This window comes from Crocodylus porosus, unplaced genomic scaffold (assembly GCF_001723895.1).
Source record: "Crocodylus porosus isolate Cpor-Errol unplaced genomic scaffold, CroPor_comp1, whole genome shotgun sequence".
Lineage (NCBI taxonomy): Eukaryota > Metazoa > Chordata > Crocodylia > Crocodylidae > Crocodylus > Crocodylus porosus.
In genome coordinates this window covers 24,546,932-24,560,238 of record NW_017728951.1, presented here as the reverse complement: position 1 = coordinate 24,560,238, position 13,307 = coordinate 24,546,932, and the positions used below count along the sequence as shown (strand labels likewise).

The following is a 13,307-nucleotide window of genomic DNA, read 5'->3' as shown; positions in this document are numbered from 1 at the left end:
TGGCTGCAGGTTTAGCAAAACCTAGCGTCTCGTGCCCCCCCTGCTGGCTGCACTTCCTCTAGTAAATGGCTGCAGCTGGTCCCAGAAGGGCTGCGCGCCTCGGGGAGATGCGGTCTTGCACGCACAGGGAAGTCGCGGCACTCGGACGCGTCCTTTTTAGGGAGCTCAGATACCAAGGAAAGAATTTGCACGCGCTGAGCACGGAAGGGGCGAATCTGCAGGGAATTATGACGCCTGTCTGACAAGCCATCCAGAAGGGCCAGCTCATCCTGAGAAGCAGAGGCCTCGGGGAACTAAGTAATACTTGAGCACGTCTCTCAAACTGACCAGGCCAACTTGAACTATGACCAAAAATGACTTCACTACCCCGTGGTTGTTTGCCCTGAAATTTTATCTGGATTTTTTTTCCTTCTCCGTTAGCCAAAATACTGATAGGTCTCTCTCCAGACTCAATATTTTCCCTTACCAAAATTGCCAGCCCTTGTCTGTGCTTTTGTTAGCTTCATTCTTTCAGTGATGTTTCAAATTCCTCGCCTGTTTCTCGCTTCCAGCCGCCGGCGCAGCGATAGCATCTCCTGCGGCTGCAGACGTGCCCCGCTCCCATCCAGCGGTCGCGCCAGGTTGGCTCCTTGACGCCTGGCCGGAGAGCGCTTTGCTCCTAGGGGAACTTCCCCTCTCTCCCTTGAGCCTTGTTCTGGGTTTTGGTCTCAGCCTCAGGACCCAGCAGGATACAAGCTGGGCGCCCAGCTGCAGGAGGCTGGGAGACGTGGAGTGCAACAGCCCGCTACTGCTGGCAGCCCACCGGTGCTGAACGGGTTTTCAACAGCCGTGGAGCGCAGGATCGGCCGTCCTGGGTAGAAGTGGGCACGGCTGGCACAGCCGAGCTCTGTGAAGAGGATGGGTGTGAATGAGCTGGGATGTCCTTGCTGTTCCTCTTTTCGCTTTCACTCGCAGACAGACCCCCTTCCTCTGAGCCTGTGTTTCTCTCTCCTCCAGATCCTTCCTTAGGATTTCTCTTCTGTTTTTAGAGCTGTGTTTTTGAATAACTTGTCCTTGCTCCATCTGTCTTGCTGGTTATATTTTAATTTACTGACGAGCCCGCAGCACCTTGTTTGTTTGGCCATGGCTTTCTTGCTACGCCTAACGCAGTCGCTCGCCTTGCAGCGGTTCCAGGCAGCTGCTGCCCACTGCCATTTATCCCCAGAGCTACTGCAGAGGGGATCCAGTTTGGCAGGCCGAGCCCGTCGGTGGGATACCAATGTCCAGCTGAATTGTTGGCTAGTGTAATTAACCTGGAGGGCGTGCGCTGGTAGGCTGTTGGAGGAGGAAAATGTCTGTAGGATCATCCCTTCTGCCCCATCTGCTATGGCCACTGCTGGATTGTTTCATTCGGGAAACTTTCTGGGGCTTTGTCCAAGCTTGTGTCAAGAGTCCCAGGCATCTGATGTGCCACCATTTCTCTTGGGAAACTTCCCTGCTCCTCCAGCTCGTGTCGGGATGTTTCTTCCTTGGGACATAAGAACCTAACTACTTACTGGGGCAGACCGCAGGCCCGTCTTGCCCAGTCTCCTGGGTCACGCGGTGGCAGAGAGCGGAGGCTGGATGGGAGGGTGAAGAGGGTCTGAGCAGGGTTTTTTCCACTTTTCCTCTTGTGCATACAGCCTCCAGCGTTTCGGGTCTAGGAAGTTCTGATTCAGAGGCCATGCCTGGAGCGGAAAGCTGCACCTTTTAAATGCCGTTTAATTTTTTCCCTTTTTGGTTTCACTCACTCCCTGGAAGATCAGGTTGCTTAGCTTTTAGCATGAAGAAGTTATTCCAAGTGCGAAGCAAGGGCTGATGCGGCTGTCTTGTTTGCCCCTGCACAAGGCCGTTAAGCTCTACAGAATAACGACAAGCGTCACGATGAGCTCTGGGCTAGCCGTCTGCTCTTCCTCCGTCACTTCACCCTTTCTGGGCGATTTCTAGGCTGGCACTAAAGGACCACTGGTTTCCATTGCCAAATTTAGATTTTGTTTTAAAATAAGGTAAGACAAGGCTCCGTAGTCCAAGCCTAAGTCTAAGTAGAAATACAAACTGAGTCTCTGAATCTAACGGTTCATATCTAAACAAAAAAGCAAAAGCTCACATGCAGCATTATGGATCCAAATGCAGAGCTTTGCTGGGGCTGGGAAACCAGGCAGTGAAATGAAGACTAGAGCGTGTAGCTGACTGTGCCGTCTCTGTCTGTTCAAAGTGACTGACATGGAAAAGCAAGCAGCATAAATGTCATTTTTTTTTCTCCTTTCAGATAGGCATTAATTTCCCATGTTTCAGGAAAGAAATGGGGGGGAGGAAATCATTCCAGTATTTTAAAGCTCTTTCTGGAGGTAATTGCTCAGGTGAAAGTGTTTTGAAGTGTGTTAAATTATGCAGCCAGTCTAAAACTGTTTTTTTTCTTTTTCTCATTGTTAACATAATGTAAAGCTCTCTGTCCCAAGATACAGATGAAGACATTAGGATGTGTGAACCGTCATGTAGTAAGGAAGTTAGGGAAGGCTTTCACAGGTGCACATAGGTAGGGTTGTCCACCTTGGCTCACTGGGATTGGGATGGGAGGCAGCTGGATCCCTGTCATGCACTTTTGAAAAATCTCCTTCTCATAGGGATACATTTCCCTGGAAGAATTTAAATGTTTCAGATTCAGGACAGTCCCCCACGGCAAGTGGACTGGGATTGGGGAAGAGTTTCCAGCACAGGTGTGCAGCGATACCGTGGTGTAATGGGTTGGTTCCCTGTGGTAATCGGCTACTACCTTGCTCAGACTGGATTAAATCCGGAGTCTGGAAGAGACTCCCCCCAGAAGTGGTACAAGCACCTACTCTGGGCACGTTCAAGAAACACTTGGATGCTCACCTTGGTGGGGTGATCTGACCCCTGCCGACTTCCTGCCCCTGGGGCAGGGGGCTGGACCCGGTGATCTCGCAAGGTCCCTTCCAGCTCTGACGTCTCTGAAATCCAGCTGCTGCTCTGATCCACCATAGTAGTGCCTATGCTGTGGCCCAAAGTGGAGTCAAAGTGAATGAAAACACTTAAAGGAAAATAAAGCCAAAGGAGGTCGTTGGCTATCTGGGTGTGGGAAATGCACACCAAGATACAAAGTGGACAAACCTGCGGCCCCTGCAGAAGTAAGGGCATTTCAGATGATCTTCCCGTAATGTTAGCTTCTCATGCTGACAGCTCTGCACGGTGGGAACCCAGAATGAAATGGGGGAGGCCTCCCTCGTGCCCCAGTTATTTCCTGAAAGCCATCATTTGTTTTAAAGCTGTTTGCGTTTGTGGTCGCAGCGCTATAAACAGCTGCTGCCCAGGCCAGCCACGGGGATCTGTGGCACTGGGTCACGTGCTGAAGCGTAGCATGTCGGTCCTGCTCTGCGTCCTCGCTGGAAGTCTGTGCTCGCTCTATGACGGATGTGAGCGTGTGCTCACTGCGGGTAGAAAAGGAGGGTCCCCAGTTCAGCTGATGTGTGCGTAGACTTAAATGCCAAACTTGCAGGGTTTAAAACAGGGCAAGTGTTAAGGATTCTTACCTCTTAAGAATAATCCTTCACACTTCATCCTTGGGCAAGGATCTCTGCTGACGTAATCCTCCCAACTCCTTTGTGAAGGAGTGGGGAGTTGCTTCCCAGCCTGCAGTGCAATGGGCCAAAGCATGGAGCTGTTGGGTGACTTGTCCGAACCCCGGGAGAATGGAAACCGGGGCTCCTCCTCCCACTCCTGCTCATTAGCTGATGCTTCATCCCTGATGGGGCTGATGTCTCGGACATGGGGCTCTGCATTCCCCTCCAAAAGCCTTAGAGTTTGCCTCCCAGACCGTTTTGTACCAGCCCAAGCTACTATGTGAATTGAGGCTGCCATAATTTCAGAGGTACAACCTCTTATTGGCCATTCTTATTCCAGTTTGAGTGTTTTTTTTGGCTTAATGGCTGGAAAGAGTTTGAGTTGAACCCAAAAAAATCCTCCATAAATTGGAACCAGATCATCCTTGTGGGTGGTTATGCTGCTGGAAGTATATTGGTGTAATTATATCTGTGCAACTGGTCAGACTGACTTGTCCACACAAGTGCGTGGTCCCTCTGGGGCCTGCCTTGCACGACCAGGGAGCAGGGGTTGGACACGGTCGGGTCTGTCTAGTCCATGTGTAGCTGGAGCTGCTGGCTGTTCCTTTGGGTCTTTGCAGAGACACCCCAAGTCCCTGGACTTGGCTCAGAGCATTGAGAGCTTCTCCCGTCTCTTTTTAAAGCAAAGGTGTCATCAGGAGTATTGTGTTTTTTAAGCGTTTTTTGCAATACTGATCTCCCTTTTCTTCTCTCTGGGCATTAAAGGGCCTGCCCATATCTAGTTCCTTGAAGGCTCTCTGTAGGTTCACAGATATACCTTGGCCTTTCAGCCATGTGCCTCCTTGATTGCTAACTATATTAAATTGAAGGCAGAAAATGAGCTGCTGCCAAACCGTGGCAGTGCTGGCGTGCTTCGGCACCGTACAGTCTCAAACAATAGGATTAGATTGGATTTACCCCAGAGCTCTGTTCTGGGTCTGTTGCAACCCTTGGGTATAACTGAATAATTCAGCATTTAACACATTAATTTTTTAGGGTTCTGGATGAACCTTTGTTCTTGGAAGAATTAAGAGGGGCTGTTACAAATATTACTGCCTTTATAGATGGGGAAACTGAGGCAGAGAGGTATGTGTCCTAAGGCTACAAAGAGCCCGTAAATGTGAGAGCTGAAACGTCTTATTTTTCCAGGAGGGTGTTTCAGATGCACCTCACTCAAGGCCTGATGTGAATCAATCTCACTAGACTGACACTTAAAATGGGCAGTTACAAAATAGTAATGAAGCAGACGTATGGTGGCTCACTGTCGTGGGAAAGGGATCTTGGGAGCCCTTAAGGAAGGTGAAAGGAAACCATCTGAGTGTTTTTCAGTACATTTGCTGCATGAATTGCAAAACTTTGTTCTTAAACTGTGACCCCAGTCACCTGGGGTTGTCAGGTGTTGCACAAAAATCCCTATCATTCGCTACCTGCTTCTGGGATTTGCAGATTTGACTTTTTAGCGTCATTAGATGCCCTGGTAATTGTCTTGTGGAATGACGGCTAAGGGGACTGGCAAAAATCATTTGCCTGATGTAGATAGTAATAAACCTGAGGATCATTTTTACCTTTGGAGAATCTATAAAAATGGCCTGTGAATTGGGGAAAAAATCTGGCCACATGCCTTACCTTGCTTTTGATGCACAAAGGAGGCTTGGGGATTTTCCTGTAGCCTTATTGCCCTACTTCTTAATTTTTTTTAATGTGAACTGTAACCCAAAAGAGACTTTCTAGACAATGAATTGAGATGATAACACCACAGAAGTCAAGAAAATGCAAGCTGAGAAGGAAAGGGATATTTAACCAAACTGGTTTGGGTTTTATGTGTTGACTTTTTTATAATGGTTTGGGTATGGCTTAATTTAGCACCTGTTGTATTTCAGCGATTCTCATATCTGGGGTAAAGACTGTGTCTGCTCCAGATGAAAGGAATCGGTGTAAAGAATAACGGGAAGGGTTACAACTTGCAATACACATGACCGGCAAAAAGTCCACCAACCTTTAAAATCACGGAGGGTCAGTCCTGACATTTTTTCCAGTCCAAACAATAAAACATCAGAGAACGCACAAATACTTCTAGCCTTGTTTTGTGTTGTAGAAATGTAAAGAAGGGCACAAACCTGTTTAAAAAATCCTTTTGCATTCACTGTTTAAGATGGGTTGCCTAATAAAGGATTGTCAGTACGCAGTCACTGGTAATTACTAGTAGGGTTTGCTGGTATTGAAATAATGATAATTAAAATCTTATTTTTATTTTGAAAGGTAAAATCATGTCACCCGGTTCAACTGTATTCTCAGACATAGAGTCAACATGGAGGAGGAGGCTGTATAATTAATTTAGAGTCAAACTGAATCATTAGATGCAGGAATTTGGGGAAGAAACCTTGCTTATTAATAAAGACTAGAACTACAGTTTTTCTGCGTGAACTTCACATGCTCAATAGAGCCATCCTGGGAAGTGATAGGAATAACTCTTTAGAGAAGACTGGTGTCTTCTGGTTTGCAAATTAAGCATATTCATCTCAGGGCAAACTCAAAAAGTGACCTTGATTTGGCATGGTTTGGCTACACTGTCTGCCATTTTCTCTGAAAATATACAGCCTAGCACTTGCACAGTTTCTCCTTGCAAGTCACTTCTTAATTAGTGATCAGTGAGTAGAGCAAAGAGAGGCTAGAGAGAGCGTGAAGTCACACCAGGGACATGCACAAGAAAGAAAGAAATGCTGGAAAAAGTAAGAAGTTGGTAAGAGACCGTCAGTGGACTAAGAATGTGGATTCTTTAAAAGCACAAGCCATCCTTCTAGTGACTTGCTGTAGAATAAGGTCCCTTCAAGATAAGACTCGTTGGTGCTGTGGAGCTGGTATTTAAAGTATGTCCATCTGCATCTAAACGAGTAGCTCCAAGACAATCAGATTATGCAGTAGTTACTTTGGTGAGAATATCGCCTAAGTGGAATGGAAACTTCATTTTGAGTCTAATATTAGACCCTGCTTTGGAAAATTCCTTTTAAATGATCACAAGCTGGGAATAGCAAAAGAATTTAACTTTCGACAGACAGCATTCACCAAGAATTTGTTTTTAACTGCTTATGTTGGGTCCCTGGGAAAGCAGATGTGGAAATCTTACCGAAGTGAATTGACTTGACCTGATGCAATGTTTATATCAGTTGTTGATAAGTTTTCCTCCCTGGTCTAATTTGTTCAAGATATTTTCATTCTTTGAGCATGAGCAAGCCTGGGTTGGAATAGTTTGAATGTCTCTTAGTCTAATAATCCGAATCTTTGTGCATCCAGACGTTATTGCCTATAAAGGGGTCTGAGCAGTAGAAACAAAGCTGAACTATTTTGGTTACGTTTTGTGGGTTTCCATGGGGTAGGTGCTGGGTTTTGAGGCCAGAAGAGGATGGCTCAGGAAGTGGTTGACTGAGGGCTGGATCTTGGTCCACCTCTTCACCTCCTAAGGGTTTTGGAGGTGTTTATATGCGAGTTATTCCCCCCTGCTCAAGTTCTGCTACAACTTTTTTTTTTTACAGTCTCCCTGGGACTGGGGCAGGTGGAGTAGGATCCTCATAGGCAAAATGGCACCTGGCCGTGCCTTAAAGTTGAGGCCCGCTGTACCTGCTCTTCAGTGTACTTTTCATCTGCTTGCTCCACTGGGTATTGTGGCACCTGTTGAGCCTACAGTCCAAAACACTTTTCTTCAGAGTTGTGCAGGTAGCAGGGTTTTATAACTAAGACTGTGGGAGCTGGCTGCCAAGGGTACTTTATAATTGGTGACTAATTGGCCTTCTAATTACTCCTGTGAACTGGAACAATACGGTAGGCAGCAGAGAAGATCCTTACAGGAGGCTCAGCCATTGATCACGTCTGGCGCATCTTCAGAGCTGCTAGCATCCATCCTCTCCGTAATGACAGCCGTCACAAAGGGGCATTTTCACTTTCAAAGTGTTTTAGTTCACCGAATCCAAAATCCTCGGTCTTCTGATAGGAGTCCTTTTGGGCGTATGAGCCAGAGGGTTTATGGAGGTGGTTGAAGCGGTTGTATGCCGTTTTCTGACCCTCTGTCCCATCTTCTCGTGCCAGTCTCTGGTGCATGCTTGCTTGTATTTCTGCCGTAACTCCCTACCTCCCTGTGTAAAGCGACCGTGTCCATCTCTCCCGGCAGGCAAATCCCACCTGGCCATAGTCCAGCGAGTAAACAACGAAGGGGAAGGAGATCCATTTTATGAAGTTCTGGGAATCGTCACTTTAGAAGACGTGATTGAAGAAATCATCAAGTCGGAGATTCTCGATGAGACTGACCTTTACAGTGAGTAGACGTATTTGTGCTTTGGCTTCGAATATCAGAGCAGATTCTTCCGACTGCTCTTCTCTGAGCTGATCTGGTTTGGTAGAAGTAATATGCTGCTATAGAAAGTCATATTACCCAGTAGTCCATATCCATTTTATCCATTTTTTTTTATCCTCTTTCATTTCTGTAACATGGCCACCTCTGTACATGACCTTACAACTTAGGATGTTATTTTTATGGCTTTGTTCAGTCTTAAAGGGTTTTACATGAGCATGTTCCCAGCTTGGGCTCTCTTCTTCTTTTCCCTGCTGTAGCTCTCAAGATGGCCTCCTTTCCCCCCTAAATTATGAACCTCTCCCCACTGAGGGCCCATAGTGCCATTGCCATGCTTTGGCTGAGGATGCGTTTTCTTTAGAGCCGCTCTCTGACCCTCAGCTGGAGGAAATGCAGGAGTTACACAGTACTTCCTTCCTTAGAGGCTTAATAAATGCAGTGTTTTAAATTGTTCCTCCCTGCTCTACTGCATACAGTTCCTTTGAACCCTTAATGGTCATGTGCTTAAGAGGGTCCATGGCATGCTTCGAACTCTACCCGAGCCCCAGTAGGTCTGGGTTCCCTTCCCAGCTTCATCTAACTGTGTGCGCCTTGGACCAGTTAACTGACCTCTCTGCTGACATTCCTATCTCTGAATCTCGGGTACGGCCCCACTGGTTCCTTTTTCTCACCCTTGATCCATCTTACCTGTTCTTAAAACTCCTGGCAGGCAGCATTATTTACTGTGCATGTACAGTGCTTAGGACACTGAGCCCTCTAAGGCTAAGTACAGACGATCAGAAAGCCTGAGGCTGAATCAGTTCAAACTAAGCAGCTTCCTCTAAGCTGCGTAGGTCGAACCGATAACCAACAGAAGTGATGTTCAGCTTTCAATTGGGAAAGGCAGGGGAGGCCTGCACTGTCCCAGGCCAATAGGCATGGGGTGCCAGAGCATGTCTCCCAGCCTGCTGGCCATTGCCCGCCCAGCCAGGTGTCCCCAAATCCCTGCTCTGTCCTCCCACAGGGGGTTCAGGAGCACCCTGTCTGGGTGCTGGCCCACCTTGGGGGAGTTCCCCCAGCCTGGGTTCCCCAGTCCAGAAAGCCCTGGGGAGCTGAGGGGTTTTCTCCTCTGCACTCACACCCCCTCCCCTCCCTTTCCAGCTGCTGATTGCTTTAGTCACTGCCGTAGGAGGGGAGGGAGAAGCAGTCCTCCCATCTGGGTGCCTGCCCCTGTAGCCGAGCATGGGGGCACTGGGGAGTGGGGCTTGCCCCCACCCCAGTCCCAGGTAGCACCAGCAGCCAAGGGGAATTCTTCTTGACCCTACCCATTTATCTTAATTGCCTGTTGGTGTCTCAGGGATAGCCCAGAGGGTTTGGGGGGAAATTCCTCTGCTTCCCTGCATTAGTTTTGCCTCTGACTCACAGCAACTAAGGCAAAACCAGCTGAGGAGGAGCAGGAGACTTTCCCTCCGCTCCCACAAGTGTCTGGGACTCGCAGGGGCCGAGGCAAGGTTTGGGCTGCCAAGGGGCTGATGGACACAGGCAGGAAACAAGCTATGGAAGAGGAGCGAGGCAGTCCCTGCTCCACTGGAACAGGCAGCAAAGCCCATGGCTGCAAAGCATCCTGGGATGCTGGGGGACTGTGAGTTAACTTGAACCAGGAAGGGATCTGGGACAGAAGTTCCATAAACCAGTTTGACCTAAATCAGTTAAGTCTGATACTATGTTCAACCAGGTCTATCTTAAACCAGTTTCGGCCATTTTGAAAGCAGTTTATGTGCCCTGAATTTCTGTTCTGTTACAGGTATAAACCAGTCTACGTGTCACTTCTGTCCCTAGCCCAGATGCTACAGGATCATAGATAATCATTTTAAATAGCTTTTTGCTGTTGAGAGATTCTTTTTCCCTCCGTGGCAGATACCAAGTCAATCTTTTAAGATTCTTTTAATTTTCTTAGATTTTTGTTAATCCTCGATGACCCTGTCAGTATCTGATCAGCAGTTGTGCCCAAAGGTTCATATAAGACGGCCTTCAACGATATACTCTTCTTACTGTGTTACATGCTACTCTGAGAGCTCATCTAATCGAGTGCCAGTTGTCATCAGCTCTTCTGATTGCCCGCTCCTTCTCTCGAGTGCTCAAGTGCCAGTAGACATCATGCCTCTACAAGGGAATTGTATGCTTTCGTTTATTCTGCAGAAATATTCTCTCATGAGTGCTTTGCATCTGCCACTCAGAGCAGATTGTGTTTCTCCCACAAGTGGGGGGATGTATTTATCTAGACCTCTCATTATAGCTTTTTTATTGGGAGAGATCATTTGGATCACACTATATTTCATACAACCCAGCCCTTTAATTTTAAGTGCTAATGCAGTGCCACAGTGCAGGGTAATGAAGACCTGTGTTTAATGGTGTGATGTGTTTCTGGGTGATACAATAGATCTGGCAAACTAGTTCATTTGGCACTTTCCTCCCTGGGAAAGTGTCACTGTTGAGAGGCCAAGCAGTATAATACACAAGTAACACAACTCCCCCAGCCCACGGGGGTCCTCCAGACCATCTGCTCTAGACAAGGACATGGGATCATAGGAAGGTAGGGCTGGAAGGGACCTCACAGGGCCGACTAGTCCAGCCCCCTGCTCAAGGCAGGCTCATCTCTGACTAAACCATCCCAGCCAAGAGTCTCCAACCTGCTCTGTAGAATTGTCATTGAAGGGGACTCTAGGTAGCCGGTTCGGTGCTTGGCCACCCCTAGCCAGAAAGGCCCTCTTCGTTCCCAAACTAAATTTCCCCTGCTGCAGCTGGAGTCCATTGTTCTTAGTCCTTTTTCCCATAACCACAGATAAAAACCCCATCTCCATCCTATGTATAGTCACCTTTCAGGTATTTGAAGACTGTTATCAAATCCCACCCCCCTTCAGTCCTCATTTCTCCAGTCTGACTTGCCCTAGTTCATTGATGCCTCATAAGGGCATCGCGGACCCTGTTGGCCCATGGTGACATGCTAGACTCGGTCCACCAGTTACAGCCGAGGATACAGAAGTGGAGGGGGCGCACACAGAAACCGGATGGGATTTGTGAAGTGTAGCAGGGTTTATTTTTTTCAAGATTTAGACATCAAGCGATCACTGCAAGTTGGTGTAGCAATCGGAAGGGTCATGTGGGTTGTGCATGGCTTGTGCACTGAGGAGAGGAGTCGAGGTGCATAAATGTGGCTGGGTTGGATGTTACGGTTCCTGGAATCTGGGCGGCTTTCTTGAGGTTTAGCAAACTCACCCGGTGCAACTGGAGCTCTAGTTATATTTGCATATGACCAAAATCGAGCTCTGTTGTACTATTGAGGCTGCTCATTATGTCCCAATATAAGAACCTATTTTTAGTTACTTAAAACTTCCATTTTGTCTGAAATTTCCCAGGCCAGCAGGTCTGCCATAGACTGAATTTCTTTTTTTGGGAAAATGTTCAGACAAAATTCCAGCTGTTTGAGCGTGAGGCTGAAGGAAAAATCACGTTGTTTTACTCAGTTTCTCAGAGCTCCTCCTTTGCAGCGCTCAGACACTGTTCAGCTTGGGTGGGGGACTTGACATTTGGCTTTGGTGGCATTCCTGAGAAAACTGGCACACATTTGGCTCAAGTTGTCATCCTTTGAAAAATTGCAGTTGGCGAAAGGTCACAATTCACAGCTACGTTCCCTAAAGCTTCTGTCCACACCGGGCATGGCCAGCTCGGGTCTGAGCAGGACAGTTGTGTTGCATGTTAGGCCGAGGCTCTTCACGATGCATCGCTACCAGGGCAAACCAGAAAAGGCCAAGACATTTCAGCTACCATATTCCCAGTTCCCATTCACTGCTTCCCCAAGCAACTCTCTTCAGATGCGATTTATGGCGTGGAGGCCTGTCAACACGCTGCTGTGCCTCAGCTTCTTCGAAGCCCCAAAGGGGTGTGGAGGTGCCCTGTTTCTGTCTGTGACAAAGAAGGTTGTAGCTGTGACTTTCTGGAGTGTATGCAAGAAACAGGTTTTGCGGGATGAAGTGATACCTCTATCACTGCTGATGCCCAGGAAGAGGTTGGATAAGCACTGGTCAAGGATGATCTTGGTGTAGGTATGCCTGCCTTATACTGTAGGTATATCCCAGGCTTCTGGGCTTTGCTGGTTGCCACATGGGGCTGAGAAGGATTTTCCCACTCCTCTTCTTGCTGCTACATGTTTGGGATGGGGGGGGCGTTGCCTTCCTTGGAGGCTTCAGGTGGTGGCTGCAGGACTTTGACTGGTGCCAGTGCTCCTGCTGGGACTTAAATGCGGAGATTTCTGGCTGGATGGTCTCGTCCTTGCACTCAGGGTCAGACAGATCAACCATGTTTGAGGTCAGGAAGGAATTTAATCCCATGGGCAGATTGGTACAGACAGTGAGGGTCCATGCCTTCCTCTATAGCTGGGGACCTGACCTTTTTCCTTGGATCTTGAGCATACTCTAACAGCCCTTTGCTGCAGCAGGACATTGCCCCTGCTTTACCTGTGACAAGTTCAGCTGCTGCGCCTTGGGGTTGTCGGGGTTGGCTGCATAGTTGTGCTAATAGGTAAGACCAGGGGTGCTCAACACCTGGCTCTATGTAACCTGGCCCGTGGAGCTCTCCCCGGGTCTGAGCGTTCGGCGGCGGAGGAGTGATAGCAGTGTAAATTGCCACTCCTGTGCTGCCAGGTTTCTACACATGGAGGGAGCCCTGCAAGCCGAATAATGCAGCCCCGTGCACTAGATCAGGTGAGCAGGGCAGCTTGGGCCCAATCCAGCCTGCGATCTGGGCCCATGTCACTTATCCAGCCTGCAGGGACAAAAGGCTGAGCGCCACTGTGTTAGATTGATCCTGCCTCAAGCAGGGGGTTAGACTGGATGATACCTGGAGATCCCTGCCAGCCCTACATTTCTCTGATCCTGTTAGACCAACAGTATAGTTGGGAGAGATGCTGGACAAGCTCATTGGCCCAACGCAGGTTGCTCTCTCACCTTGCAAGAAATAAGGCAGCCATATTAACAGCTGCCTGTTCCACTGTCACTTGGTCCATCTCTAAGTAAAGGGCATTTTAATTGTCTCCCTGTTTAACCCGAGTGAAAGGCATCTGTTACACCCAGCAGCCTCAATGAGATATTTTTCCCAACATAAAAGCATGCAGATTTGTATACATTCACATAACGTTTGAATACAATGCATGTGTACACCTAAATAAATTTTGCATAAGGCAGCTGGTGATAAGCACCTGATAATGTATTAAACATGTATCTTTGACCTCCTCAGCTCCATTCTCCCCAATAGTCTGGCTCTACTTCAACTGCCGCTACTATAACCCTTTGCTA

At 48.0% G+C, this 13,307-nt stretch overlaps 1 protein-coding gene across 1 annotated transcript in view; it reads left to right on the top strand.

Annotated features, from left to right (window-relative positions):
• The window catches only part of CNNM2 (cyclin and CBS domain divalent metal cation transport mediator 2), a gene marked incomplete at its 5' end in the record, with an annotated part of 134,723 nt that overhangs the window by 101,156 nt on the left and 20,260 nt on the right, over positions 1–13,307 (top strand). Inside the window, one exon of the mRNA XM_019555483.1 lies at positions 7,798–7,941. Coding sequence (XP_019411028.1) covers positions 7,798–7,941 — 144 coding nt within the window. The remainder of the gene's footprint in view (positions 1–7,797; positions 7,942–13,307) is intronic.